We start from the raw sequence: 13,769 nt of genomic DNA, 5'->3' as shown, positions 1-13,769 counted from the left end.
CCCCCCCCCCCCCCCCCCCCCCCCCCCCCCACACACACATTTAGTCATTCAGAATGTAGGAGATCTGGAAGCCTTGGGCCAATTGAATTGTCACTTTCTTCATTTTTATTTATTTATTTTTGAGCGTGAGAAATTCTATGTCCCGCCAGCCTTTTTCCAAAATTTAGCTACTGAAAATGGGGGTGCATCTTTGATGCAGGTGCGTCTTCATTGCCGGGAAATACGGTACTTAAAAGAGTAACCACAGTTCTGGAAAAAGGTCTTGTGGACAGATGAGATGAAGATTAACTTGCATCCGAGTGATGGCAAGAGCAAAGTATGGAGGAGAGAAGGAACTGACCAAGATCCAAAGCATTCCACCACATCTGTGAATCACGGTGGTGGGGGTGTTGTGGCCTGCTAAAGGTACTGGCTCACATATCTTCATTGATGATACAACTGCTGATTGGAGTTACATAATCAATTCTGAAGTGTATAGACATATCCTACATGCTCAAGTTCAAACAAAAGCCTCATTGGCCGGCAGTTCACTCTACAGCAAGACAATGATCCCAAACATGCTGCTAAAGCACCAAATGAGTTTTTCAAAGCTAAAAAATTGTAAAAAGTGGCCAAGTCAATCACCCGATCTGAACCCAATTGAGCATGCCTTATAAAAGAGAAGTGCTGAAGAGAAAACTGAAGGGGACTAGCCCCCAAAACAAGCAAAAGCTAAAGATGGCTGCTATATAGGCCTGGCAGAGCATCACCAGAGAAATCACCCAACAACTGGGTTTCCATGTCCATGAATCGCAGACTTCAAGCTGTCATTGCATGCAAAGGATATGCAACAAAATACTAAACATGACTACTTTCATTTACATGACATTGCTGTGTATCCTCTGAAATGTGGGGACTATGTATAAACATTACTGTAATTTCTAGATGGTGAAACTAAAATGTATAAAATTGGTCTTGGTTAAAATCTGACAATGTGCACTTTAACCACATATGATTTTTTTTTCTATTACAAATCTCAAATTGTGGGGTACAGAGGCAAATAAATAAATAATGAATCTATCTTTCTCCCAAACATTATGGAGGGCACTGTTTTTAAATATTTACTAGTTAGCCAAATAATAGATCTGGGTGTTATGTGGTAAAATGGTAGCAGACATAAACAACTATTTTTGAATTAATTGTACTGTTATTAAGATTTGTAAATTACTGTTTCAGGAGATTCCAAGTCTTCTGTGCCGCCTACTCTTGAACCATCTGATACTTTGCCTCTTCTGCCAACTTCAGATACTCCATCAGAACCACCAATCCTTAAACCAATAGAACCTAGCACTGACCAGAGTAGATTAAATAAAAGAGTTAAGTTTGATGGTGATGAAGCGAGTAATACTTCCTTGCAGAATGTGACAATGAATGGACACACTCCAGAAGACCTGATTAATGGTGACGTCAGTAGCTCAAAATCCATTACAGTTGATCTGCCACCTGATGGTGGAATACATTCTTCTGCCCTCTTCCGAAAACCCAAAAGCATGAACTCACAAAACCAAGCAAAAAATTCAGAAACTCAACCACATCAAGGGCAGCTGGGATCGAAAACTTTCTTATCTGTGGTAATTCCCAGACTGGAGACATTATTACAACCAAGGAAGAGATCGCGGAGCTTATGTGGGGATGCAGAAGGAGATTGTGAAAAGTTACCTCTCAAAAAAAGTGGTCTGGGTAAGGATCAATGGCTAATGATATTTATGCATATACAAGGAAAGATCCTTGGGACTTGATATCTATTTCTATGTGGTTTTCCTTTAATTAATAATAATAATAAACTTTATTTCAGACTCAAGGTCCAGACAAGGGACAACAGTACATAAAAATACATTGCATATAAAATCATAAAACACATACAAAATCTTAGTATATCACTAGTAAAAGCATCATTCATAAATTATATATATTTTAAAAAAAACACAATACATTAATTAAAATCCAGAATAAAAAAGAATGATCAATGTCCTGCAACGAGACAGCGATACCAGTGTCTCCACGACTGAGATTCGTAGTGTGTAATGCTAAACCTTATGTTTGACAAGGCCACAATAATTACATTTTTAGTCATTTATCCTGCAAATGAATTTATACATATGATTTCTTCGGATAGCTTCTAAAGTACTGACTCCTGCAGCCACAAACATGTTACTAGCACTACACCATTTAGGTTTCCTTAGCAGTGTTCTCATGGCATCATTATAGGCCACCTTTAGTCTCTGCAAACTTGTTTTTCCGTACTTTATGTACTTTGATTTATTTTTCCAAAACTTTGATTTGGTTATCTTGAAATCTCATTTATACTGTTCACATCTGCACCCACGCTTGAAAGCCTTTTTGGTTAATAAGGTAGAAGTAAAATAGGATATAGTTGTGCTTTGGTGATCCCAGTGATGCAGATAAATGTAATGGTTCTGAAAATGTGACTGAAACTCAGCTAGTGTAGAACTTTATGATTTCCTGATGTTTATTAGCTGGACTTTAAATGTTAAACTATTGGCATGTGTTTGGTAGAGATGTAGGCCCTTGTTTTCATTATGGTCTTAGAACTGGTATCAGATCTGCTGCATAGAGTGGTGCTGCACTGGAGTGTCCTAAATTTGAACTTGGGCCTGAACATAAAGGGGGCAAATAAGCCACATCTCCCCAGGTTAACATTTTTCCTGCATTTTAATCCACAAATAAATCTATGAAAGTAGACGGGAGGAGCTGGTTGAAGGAATACTTAATAGGCCAATAAGCTGTAAAGTGTATGCCAGTTTGGCCAGTGCTTTGTAAACTAATTCCTAAAACTTTAATTGTGAAAGCAGTTTTAACGTTTTTTCTTCATTTAGTGAGCTAGCCATTATATTGCACATTGCGGTTGCAGGGCTGCCAACACTCACGCATTTCAGCCAAATCTCATGCCCTCACGCTGAAGACAGAATTCTCACGCTGACAGGCTATCTTCAGTCCCTACACAGTTTGTCTCAAGTTTGCGGCGCATGACAGCGATCTGCACGGATTGGGGAAGCGCGTCGGTCCCGGGCAGCGGGTGCCAGCGCTTTTGTGAGCCGTCTGCGAGCACTGCTCTTCTGGCTACCGCGGCAACCTCGCTCCCTCCCTCTCTCCTGCCCTTCAACTTACACGGCAGCGCCAGCGCCGCCAATCCACGCTACACCGTGCCCACCAGACCCCATTGGGCGGCCAGGGAAAGAGAGGGATGGAGGCAAAGAGAGACCGGGGGAGGGAATGTAGAAAGGGGATGAAGGAACGGAAGGAGAAAGGAGAGAAAGAGGAAGCGTGAGGAAAAAGAGGGAGGGGGAGGAAAGAGAAGGGAGGGGGGGAAGGAAAGGTGTGTGTGTGTGTGTGTGTGAATCCCTGTGTGCGTGTGTGTGACTCCCTGTGTGTGTGACTCCCTGTGTGTGTGACTCCCTGTGTGTGTGTCTCCCTGTGTGCGTGTCTGTGTGTGTCTTCCTTTGTGTATGTGTCTCCCTGTGTGTGTGTGTGTGTCTCCCTGTGTGTGTGTGTCTGTGTGTCACCCTGTGTGTGTCTCTGTGTGTGTGTGTGTGTGTGTGTGTGTCTCCCTGTGTCTCTCTCTCTGTGTGTGTGTGTGTGTGTGTGTCTCCCTGTGTGTGTGTGTGTCTCCCTGTGTGTGTGTGTGTGTCTCCCTGTGTGTGTGTCTCTCCCTGTGTGTGTGTGTGTGTCTCCCTGTGTGTGTGTGTGTGTGTGTCCCTGTGTGTGTGTCTCCCTGTGTGTGTGTGTGTGTCTGTCTCCCTGTGTGTGTCTCCCTGTGTCTCCCTGTGTGTGTGTGCATGTCTGTGTGTCTCCCTGTGTGTGTCTCCCTGTGTGTGTCTCCCTGTGTGTGTGTCTCCTGTGTGTGTGTGTGTGTGTGTGTGTGTGTCTCTCTGTGTGTGTGTGTCTCCGTGTGTGTGTGTGTCCGTGTGTGTGTGTGTGTGTGTGCTGTGTGTGTCCCTGTGTGTGTGTGTGCGTGTCTCCCTGTGTGTGTCTCCCTGTGTGTGTGTCTCCCTGTGTGTGTGTCTCCCTGTGTGTGTGTTTCCCTGTGTGTGTGTCTCCCTTTGTGTATGTGTCTCCCTGTGTCTCTGTATGTGTCCCCTTGTGTGTGTGTGTGTGTGTCTTTCTGTGTGTGTGTGTTTGTGTGTGTCTTCCTGTGTGTGTGTGTCTCCCTGTGTGTGTGTCTCCCTGTGTGTGTGTGTCTGTGTGTCCCTGTGTGTGTGTGTCTCCCTGTGTGTGTGTGGCTCCCTGTGTGTGTGTGGCTCCCTGTGTGCGTGTGGCTCCCTGTGTGTGTGTGCTCCCTGTGTGTGTGTGGCTGGGGGTGTGTGTGGCCTGTGTGTGTGTGTGTCTCCCTGTGTGTGTGTGTGTGTGTGTGTCTCCCTGTGTGTGTGTGTGTGTGTCTCCCTGTGTGTGTGTGTGTCCCTGTGTGTGTCTGTCTCCCTGTGTGTGTGTGTGTGTGTCTGTCTGTCTCCCTGTGTGTGTGTGTGTGTGTCTGTCTCCCTGTGTGTGTGTGTCTGTGTGTGTCTCCCTGTGTGTGTGTGTGTCTGTCTGTCTCCCTGTGTGTGTGTCTGTCTATCTGTGTGTGTGTGTGTGTGTGTGTCTGTCTCCCTGTGTGTGTGTGTGTGTCTTCCTTTGTGTATGTGTCTCCCTGTGCGTCTGTTGTCACATCCTGGCCTTAGACAGGGCTGCCAACTCTCACGCTTTGAGCGTGAGAGTCACGCATTTCAGCCAATTCTCACACTGATGACAGAATTCTCGCACTGTCTTCAGTCCCTGCACAGTTTGTCTTTTTGCGCTATATCACAACGATCTGTGTGGTCTTTGGAAGCGCGTCAGTTGGCGGCTGTGAGTGACGTCGCATCTCTTCTCTTCTTTCTTGGTTGGATGTGCAGCCGCCGACAACATGAAGCAGCCGGAGATAAAACTAACCAGGTGAATCGTTTGTAAAACATGTGGAGGACCACAATGAGGCCAAACATCTAGGACAGGGTTTGGCAACCTACGGCACATGGGCCGTAACCCAAAAACCTGAACACCCTCCTCCCATCCACCCATCCACCCCCCCCACCCCCCTCATGATGCCAAACCTTAATCATTACTATCTTGGAACAAAATCACATTTTTTTTAATACGTGTATTAAATTCCCTCAAAATTCAATGTTTAAGAGATTTAACATTTAAAATTTTGTAATATTTATGATATTTTTGCTTCTACCTTTTGTTACATATTTCCCAATTGTTATTTAGCGGTCAAGCGCATAAAATGTTAATTTAAAAATATCCTTTTTGCTTCTGAATTGCTGTTTCAAAATTATTTGCCGAGTCATCTCGCAATGTAAGGTTTTTAATATTAGACGTCTTTTTAGTTATAAGAGCAGCTTTTTAGCAAAAGGGGAATCTTTACGGATATCTAAAGTGGAGCTTTCTTGGGGTCATTGGTAGGTGCTGTCACTTTACTAGCAATTATCTGATTCTGGTAATGTTCACAAGCTTTCCAGTTGTAAGATCTATCTTCAATTTGATTAATGCATTCAATATTTTTTGGAAACTAGGGGTTCCAAGCAGGGTTGAGATCTGTCCTACCTAATGGAGGAATAAAGAATCCCAAATGAGACTGTCCATTTTGTAATGCTCTAATTGGATAACAACTCTTCGGTCATTGTTCAAGACCTGCCATATTTTAACAAATTCATTTAATAGCATCCCTTTTTGTTGGATGAAATGATGACTAAATTCAGAAAGTTATGAAAGATTAAAGTCTTAATTGCTTGTAATAATAATTAACAATATAATTTTCCAGTATTATCTAATGGATTTGGTAATGAAGAAAAACCGGAAACCACACAGACCAATGCAACTGATCATCAGCGACGTCGTTGTGCTTCAGAATCAAGTATATGTACTAGTATCAGTGCCGTTTCCAACCATGCAAGGTAACGATTATTCGCTGAACCCAGACATTTAATGTATTTGTTCGGAGCGATAGCTAACTTATTCTGGCTAAGGGGATCAGAGGGTATGGAGAGAAGGCAGGTACGGGATACTGAGTTGGATGATCAGCCATGATCATATTGAATGGCGGTGCAGGCTTGAAGGGCCGAATGCCCTACTCCTGCACCTAATTTCTATGTTTCTATGTTATTCAATGCTAAATCTAAAGAACACTAATTATTGTATCTTCACTTCAGGATAAAAAGGTAGGCAATACCGCACCTTATTTATTTGCATTAAAAAATGAAACCCATCACTTAATGGTGGGTACTTCTGAATTGAACCCTGAAGATTTAAATAAAGAGTTACACATGTACACATGGTGGTGGTGTGGAAAATTGGTTTTAGTTCATAGGACATTGGGGAAGGACATGACCTTTGGAATATTTTTTATTTTAATTATCATCTCTACTGATTAAGCAAAACCAGTAGATGCCAGCAAGTCTTTAAAATTTTAGGACCATAAAATTGAGAAACTTTAGTGTAGGAATGCTCTCAAATGTATTAAGGCAAATTAGATTATGTGAAATGGGCTTTGAGAAAGAGTTGTAAACAGTTGTTTATTTGGGCTGAAGAGAGGCACATGGTAGTAATTTCCAAAGGTCCATTAGGACATAGTATTTAGGTTAAATATTAATGATTTGAACTTGGATGTACCTGATTGTGACAAGCAGGAATAATATTATTTTTTAAATCCAGATTTAGTGGAGGGCTGCAAGGACTTGGATTTTCAGTTATTTATAATAAATGTTAATGACTTGGATGGAAAGAGAGCATGTCACATATTGTGTGCTATACAAATGTCTTAAATGTATAATTTCACTTGCTAGAACCAACATTCTGGATTTCATTTATTTATTATATTAAACATTATAGTGGATTACAGTGCATTAGAATTGGACTGCAGTTTCCATCTTTAAAAAAAAAGGGGTTCAACCACTTTTAATCTTAATCATGTCTGTAACAACCAAAACGTTGACATGTATTAGATACTGTGTTGGATAAAATGTCTTTCATTTTCAATGCCGGTAAGAGACTAGCAATGTGTATAGTTGATGTCAAGTGTTTACACCCTTGTGTAATATCTCCTCTAAAATTATTGCAGTAGTACAATGCTGCAGTGATTTGTTTGACTAATAGTTGAGAGGGTTCCCTGCATGTGGCTGTATATATTTAAATGTGTATTAAATTTGAGGATGTTAGTATTTTACATATTTGTTATTTACAGTTTTACATTATGCTATACCTTTTTGGTCAAGGAAAATCCCATTTATTTTTTTCTTTGCCAGCACAATAAGTCTTCCTAAGTGTGGCAAAGGAAAACCAGCACTAGCTCGAAGAAACCCTCTAGAGAACAGAAATGAATTGATTGCTTGTATTGAAAATGGCAACTTTGCCAAAGCAGCTAGAATCGTAGCAGGTATGTGATTGTTTAGTATTGCAGCAGATCAACACTATTTGGTTATTATTTTGCGGCATGGTGGCGCAACAGTAGAGTTGTTGCCTTACAGAGCCAGAGACTGGGGTTTGATCCAAACTACGGGTGCTGTCTGAACAGAGTTTGTACGTTCTCCCCGTGACCTGCGTGGGTTTTCTCCCGGTGCTTCAGTTTCCTCCCACATTCCAAAGACTTAACAGGTTTGTAGGTTAATTGGCTTCAGTAAAATTGTAAATTGTCCCTAGTGTGTGTAGAATAGTGTTAGTGTGCGGGGGTCGTTGATCGGTGCAGAATCTGTGGGCCGAAGGGCCTGTTTCTGCGCTGTATCTCTAAACTAAACAAATCAATTTTAAAACGATTTGGTCTTCAATTTGTTGGTTAATTTCATCTTTTATTTTCCGTTCATCTGGAAATATAAAAGGGTTAATATTTATGGGTGCATACACATTGAATAATTATAGTGTTCTATTTTGAAGACTGAAATTTTGTCGTAAGAGTAGCTATTTTTGATCATTTTGTTTTTAAATCTAGTCATTTTCCAAATATCATTTTAGCTTAAATGATTACAGTAATAACAAATGTGTACTTGCTCTCCATTGAGTTTTTAACAATTTAAAATCAATTTGGCAATACCCTCAACCTCTTAAAAGTAAACTATTATTTAATTGAATAGTTAATTTAGGGTGCATGTAAATAGTACACATTGTTTTTATTTTTGTATCTATAATTGCCATGTTGAAAACAAAACAGCAGATTGGTGCAAAGATTATAGTGTAATCTGAAGTAGTGCAAAAAAATGAAAGTGCAATAACGCAACAACTGAATAGGATAGAATAAAAATTATGCAGCACCTCCCTGAAGTGGTGTGAAAAAGGTGATTGGGTCACTTCTATGGGACTGGAATGATGGAGGTTTCCTTGAAGCAGATGGGGACATGATAAATTGTTGAAATGAGAGGTTGAAAATATTGATGAAGACTGTGGCCAATTGACGTGCACAAGTTCAGAGCCCTGTCCAGGGACTCCATCCAGGCCGACAACTTTCTGAGCATTTACCCTCATTAAAGCAGATCTGCCACAAAGACACCTGAGTTGGGACAGATGCACCTTGGTAAACTTTGCCTGTTCAAAGCGGGCATAAATAGCATTGAGCTGACCCAGTAGGGATGCACCATTGCCAGAGATTGTCCCAAATTTCATCTTGTAACCTGTAATTGTATTCAGGCTCACCTGACAACTGGTTGATTAAATTGAACCTCTTGCTTCTTCTGGAATTCTCTCTTGACATCCCTGATAGCCTAATGGAGATCATACATAATCTTTTTGAAAGGGGTCATCTTTATTGGAAAGGTTCGGATCTAAACTAAAGGTGAGAGGAAATCTCCCAATTCGTCCAAAGCTTCTGGTTAGAATAGACCCTAATTGTCATTGACAGAACCCAACATCAACGCATTTTTGGATGAAGTAGTCTTAAACATGTTCAAGACCACTGACTCGTTAGTCTTGAAGTAGACTCTGACTTCTGAGACCCCTGCAGTATTATTCTTCGTTGGTGTCTCGTGCTTCAAGATTGTGTCTGTAAGCCACCAACAGATGATCAGTTGAGGACGAGGGTGGACTAATAGGCATACTTGGTTGCATAGCATGTTTGGTCTAACATGTTAACACTTCCATGTGGGGCAGGAGACGTGCAGATGGTAGTTGGTAGAATACATTCTTGAAGTTTGCTTAATTGAAGTTACCAACCATGATGATATTCCATGATAACCATGACCATAAGCCTATTTCCTTCGCTCCATAGATGCTGCCGTACCCACTGAGTTTCTCCAGCACTTTTGTCTACCTTCGATTTTCCAGCATCTGCAGTTTCTTCTTAAACGTGGTGAATAGGCTACCAGGTCTTGCTGTCTCAAGTGCATTGACAACCTAATATAAACAGCAAAGAGCAAAGGGTCATTGAATTTTTTAAAGATATAAAAAAAATATTCTGAAGTTTTTACTCTGCCATACCCAGAAGATTTTTTGCATGAATGCACACACAGTGACTAACATTTGATTTGAATTTCTTGAATTGTTGAATTTTGTGTGACAGATATGCAGAACATGTTTGTTTCTATGAATGGATTTTTTTTAAACAATTATTACAAATATATCTTTCTTCTAGAAGTTGGACAAAATAGTATGTGGACCTCTACAGATTCCAGTTCTGCTTTGGAGCCTTTAAAGTTAATTTGGGCAAAGTGCAGTGGTTATCCATCATATCCAGCCTTGGTGGGTTTAACAGCATTGATTATGGTGAAAAAATAGAATTATCCACTAAATTGCTTTGGCTTGTTTTGCTGACGGTGTCATAGTCTGCATTGTAATGATTCTAAATCGGCATGCCCAGATAGTGGGAAATACGCTTGCCATATGTTTTTCTTGAACATAAAATGCCTTGATCGTCCAAACACAAGATCATTAAGTGAATGTTTGATATTCCTTGTGTACAAACAGGGCTCTCACTGAACTTTTTTTCTCTGATGCTAGCCGGGCAACCTAGGCAGCTTTTTAGGTTGCCAAATGACAGTTTAGGTGGTCATTTAAGACGGCTTGCATGATGCGTGCGATAATGTGCTCGGACGATGTGCATAGTTACCAGTCCGAATTATGCTCAATGAAGCATTCACATATTATTTCTGCTTCAAATAAAGTCACAAACTAAACATATTCACCAATCAAGACATGATATATACCACAATGACATGCAGCAAAATTACAATACAGTATCTCAACTCTTTTTCTACATTGCAACGAATGCAATTTATATTATTTCTTTCCACTTCCAAACAAAAATGTGGTTGGATTATTCAGCGTATGATCAACCTCGGTGAGACCAAGCGCAGGCTTGGCGATTGCTTCGCACAACACCTCCACTCAGTTTGCAATAACCAACCTGACATCCCAGTGGCTCAGCACTTCAAGTCCCCCTCCCATTCCGAATGCGACCTTTCTGTCCTGGGCCTCCTCCATGGCCAAATTAGAGGAGCAGCACCTCGTATTTCGCTTGGGTAGTTCACACCCCAGCGGTATGAATATTGGCTTCTACAATTTCAAGTAGTTCTTGCTTTCTCCCTCCTTCCCCTCCCATTCCCAGCTCTCCCACAGCCTCCTGTCTCTGCCTCTTCCTTTCTTTTTCCCGCCCCCCTCCTTGACATCAGTCTGAAAAAGGGTCTCGACCCGAAAAAAGCCTATTCCTTCACTCCATAGATGCTGCCTCACCCGCTGATTTTCTCCAGCTTTTTTGTATACCACCCATTCACACAAGTTCTGTTATCTCACTTTCTTCACCCACTCCCTACACATTAGGGGCAATTTTACAGAGACAAGTTAACCTACAAAGCCAATGCGTTTTGGAATGTTGGAGGAAACCCATACGCTTACAGGGAGAATGTGCAAATTCAACACAGACTGTGCCCGAGGACAGGATCGAACACAGATCTCTGGCATGTGAAGCAGCAAGTCTACCAGCTGTGCCACTATATTTTGTTTTCCAACACACAAAAAATTATACGTTGATAACTGGCTACTAAAAAAAATAAACAATCCATTTTCAGTCTTAAGTCACGCTATGTCCCTCTTTACAGCTACTGTATGTTTTAATTCAGTTCAATACTATGGGGCAGTACATTGGACATAAAATTGCTGCCTAAAAGTGCCAGAGACCCAGAATTGATCCTGAATATGGATGCTGTCTGCATGGAGTTTGCTCCTTTTCCCTTTGACCGCATGGGTTTTCTCCGGGTGCTCTTGTTTCCTTCCACAATACAAAGGTGTGCAGGAGCCTTTTTCAGACCCAACCCAAAACGTAATATTTCCCTTCTGTCCAGAGATTCTGTCCGACCTGTTGAGTTACTCCAGCTTTTTGTTTCTATCTTCGGTTTAAACCAGCATCTGCAATTCCTTCCTACACACACACAATACTATACGATAGAACGTTATTAATGCCACGAGGGAAATTGTGTATGTGTGGGTATATATATTACATACACACACACATATATATATTTATATAGTTATATCTTCATATATAAATATGCACTGTTTTGTTTTCTTGTTTATAACATTGTTTACAGAGCACTATGTTTACATATTCTGTTGTGCTGCTGCAAGTAAGGGTTTCATTGTTCTAACTAGATCGTGAGAAAATATAACACTCTTGACTTACTTCACTAATGTGTGGGATAGAACTAGAGTACGGTTGATCGGTGGGCCGAAGGGCCTGTTTCCGCACTGTATCTTTAAACTAAACTAAAAACAGAGGGTCTAAGGAAGGGTCTCTACCCAAAACGTCGCCCAATTTCTTCTATCCAGAGATGCTGGCTGTTCCACGGAGTTCCCCCGCACAATTAAAGCATGGAATAATCTTCACCCTACCATAGTTACCCAACCAGACGCAACTAAATTGAAGGTAGCTGTTTTTTCCCCCAAGAACCCTTTTTTGCTTAAGTCTACCCTCTTCCACCTCCAGTTTAAATTCCATTTGGAATATTTTTGGAGGACCAGGAAATCAAGAAGCAAGAGTTACTCCAGCTCCAGGGAGTGATTCTGCGTTGGGTTTCAGCGGTCAAGGCGAGGCGGCGACCGGACAGCAATGGCGGCCAGATCTCCCACAATGCAAAGGGAGGGACAACGTGCCCGGCGCCGACCAGTGGCCGTGCCAGTGTGCATGTGCAGGGTGGCTGATGATGTGCTGGCCGTGGTTGTGGTTATGTGCAGGGGGAGGATGTGCTGGCTGTGGCAGTGCGCATGTGCAGGAGGAGGATGTGCAGGCCGTGGCAGTGTGTATGTGCTGGGCAGCCGAGGATGTGGTGGCAGTGCGCATGTGCAAGGCGGCTGGCCATGCCGGCGGATGAGGAGCGGCTAGAGAGCGGAGACCCGGCAGGGAGAGATGGAATGGGGGGGCCAAGCCTGGCAAAATGACACGGCTTTTAGGCTGCCCGGTGGGACTTTAGGTAGCCATTGGCAACCGGGCAATCGTTAATTTACATATGTATGTATGTATATGTGTGTGTGTGTGTGTGTGTGTGTGTGTATATATATATATATATGTGTGTGTGTGTATGTGTGTGTATATATATAACTAATGTTGGATTTAGAGGTTTGGCATTAGTCTAGCCTCCGCATTCCTTAATTTTTCACCTTTTCAAATTGTGCAGGAGGGCAAATGAAAGATTTTTTTAACATAAAATAAAACATTGATGTGACAGTATGAATTTAAAGATTCAACCATGGGTATTAGTGATGTACTAAAATATAACAATAATTATTAATTTTGATAAATTTAATTAATCTCTTCTGGATAATTGGTTATTGGGGAACAAATTAAAATTATGCAAAGATTTCTTCAAATTAATGAGCTTTATTAATGTGTAATAGTTCAAAGGACTATTAAAAGTTTCATTTCTGTTTTTATAAAGTTTTGATTTAATAATATTAATTCATGAAATTATTGAAACTTAGTTTTTTTAAGTATATAAAACCTTTTGGGGGGGGAAACTGCCTTCCTTTTTAAATAGGTAATTGATCCCAAGATGCCTCGAAATGGTTTTCGCCACAATGGAGTGCCTATTCCTGTGCCCCCTCCAGGTGTACTGAAAGTGGGTGAGCAAATGAATAGGAGAGCTGGAGAGAAACTTTATCTTGTTCTGTTCTTTGATAACAAACGAAGTTGGTAAGTAGTTTGCCAAATGAGAATCTTCTTTTGTAACAATTTGAACTACAGCTTCATTTGTCACATACTTTCATAATTTTGGGAAATTCCAGATAAGTCCTTTTACTGTGAGAAAACACCTGCACTAATTCCTGCAAATGGAGAGCTAAAAAAAAAAGTCGAGATTTAAGGTTGAATACCTCCAGTATTTGATTTTCTGGGTAGAAGACCCTCTGCATTCACCCTATTTATTTCCCTCATGATCTTGCATGCCTCTAATATCATGCCTCAGTTTCCTGCGCTCCAATAAATAATGTTCTAGCCTGCCCACATAGTTTAGGCCCTCAAGTGCTGGCAACATCCTCTTAGACCTTCTCAGCACGCTTTCCAGCTTAACAACATCCTTTCTGTCGCAGAGTGACCAAATGTGAACGCAATCTCTAAATGCGGCCTCACAAAAGTGTTGTACAACTGTAACATAACATCCCAACTTCTATACTCAATACCCTGACTGATTAAGGCCAATGTACCAAAAACGTTATTAACCATCCTGGTGGACAGTGTGGATAATAAAACCGCATTGTTAGCAATAATGGGACAAGTAATAAAAAAA

At 41.2% G+C, this 13,769-nt stretch overlaps 1 protein-coding gene across 5 annotated transcripts in view; it reads left to right on the top strand.

The window, feature by feature from the left end:
• Positions 1-13,769, top strand: part of brd1a (bromodomain containing 1a) — a 40,764-nt gene that overhangs the window by 24,640 nt on the left and 2,355 nt on the right. For 2 of the 5 annotated variants that reach the window (XM_055653046.1, XM_055653045.1), the window contains exons 8-12: positions 1,216-1,719; positions 5,837-5,969; positions 7,317-7,447; positions 9,629-9,759; positions 13,023-13,177. In XM_055653046.1, the coding sequence (XP_055509021.1) occupies positions 1,216-1,719; positions 5,837-5,969; positions 7,317-7,447; positions 9,629-9,759; positions 13,023-13,177 (1,054 nt within the window). The remainder of the gene's footprint in view (positions 1-1,215; positions 1,720-5,836; positions 5,970-7,316; positions 7,448-9,628; positions 9,760-13,022; positions 13,178-13,769) is intronic. The other 3 variants (XM_055653050.1, XM_055653048.1, XM_055653049.1) reach the window with 3 other exon arrangements.

This window comes from Leucoraja erinacea, chromosome 22 (genome assembly GCF_028641065.1).
Source record: "Leucoraja erinacea ecotype New England chromosome 22, Leri_hhj_1, whole genome shotgun sequence".
In the NCBI taxonomy this organism is placed as follows: domain Eukaryota; kingdom Metazoa; phylum Chordata; class Chondrichthyes; order Rajiformes; family Rajidae; genus Leucoraja; species Leucoraja erinaceus.
This window is presented reverse-complemented; position numbering and strand designations above follow the sequence as displayed.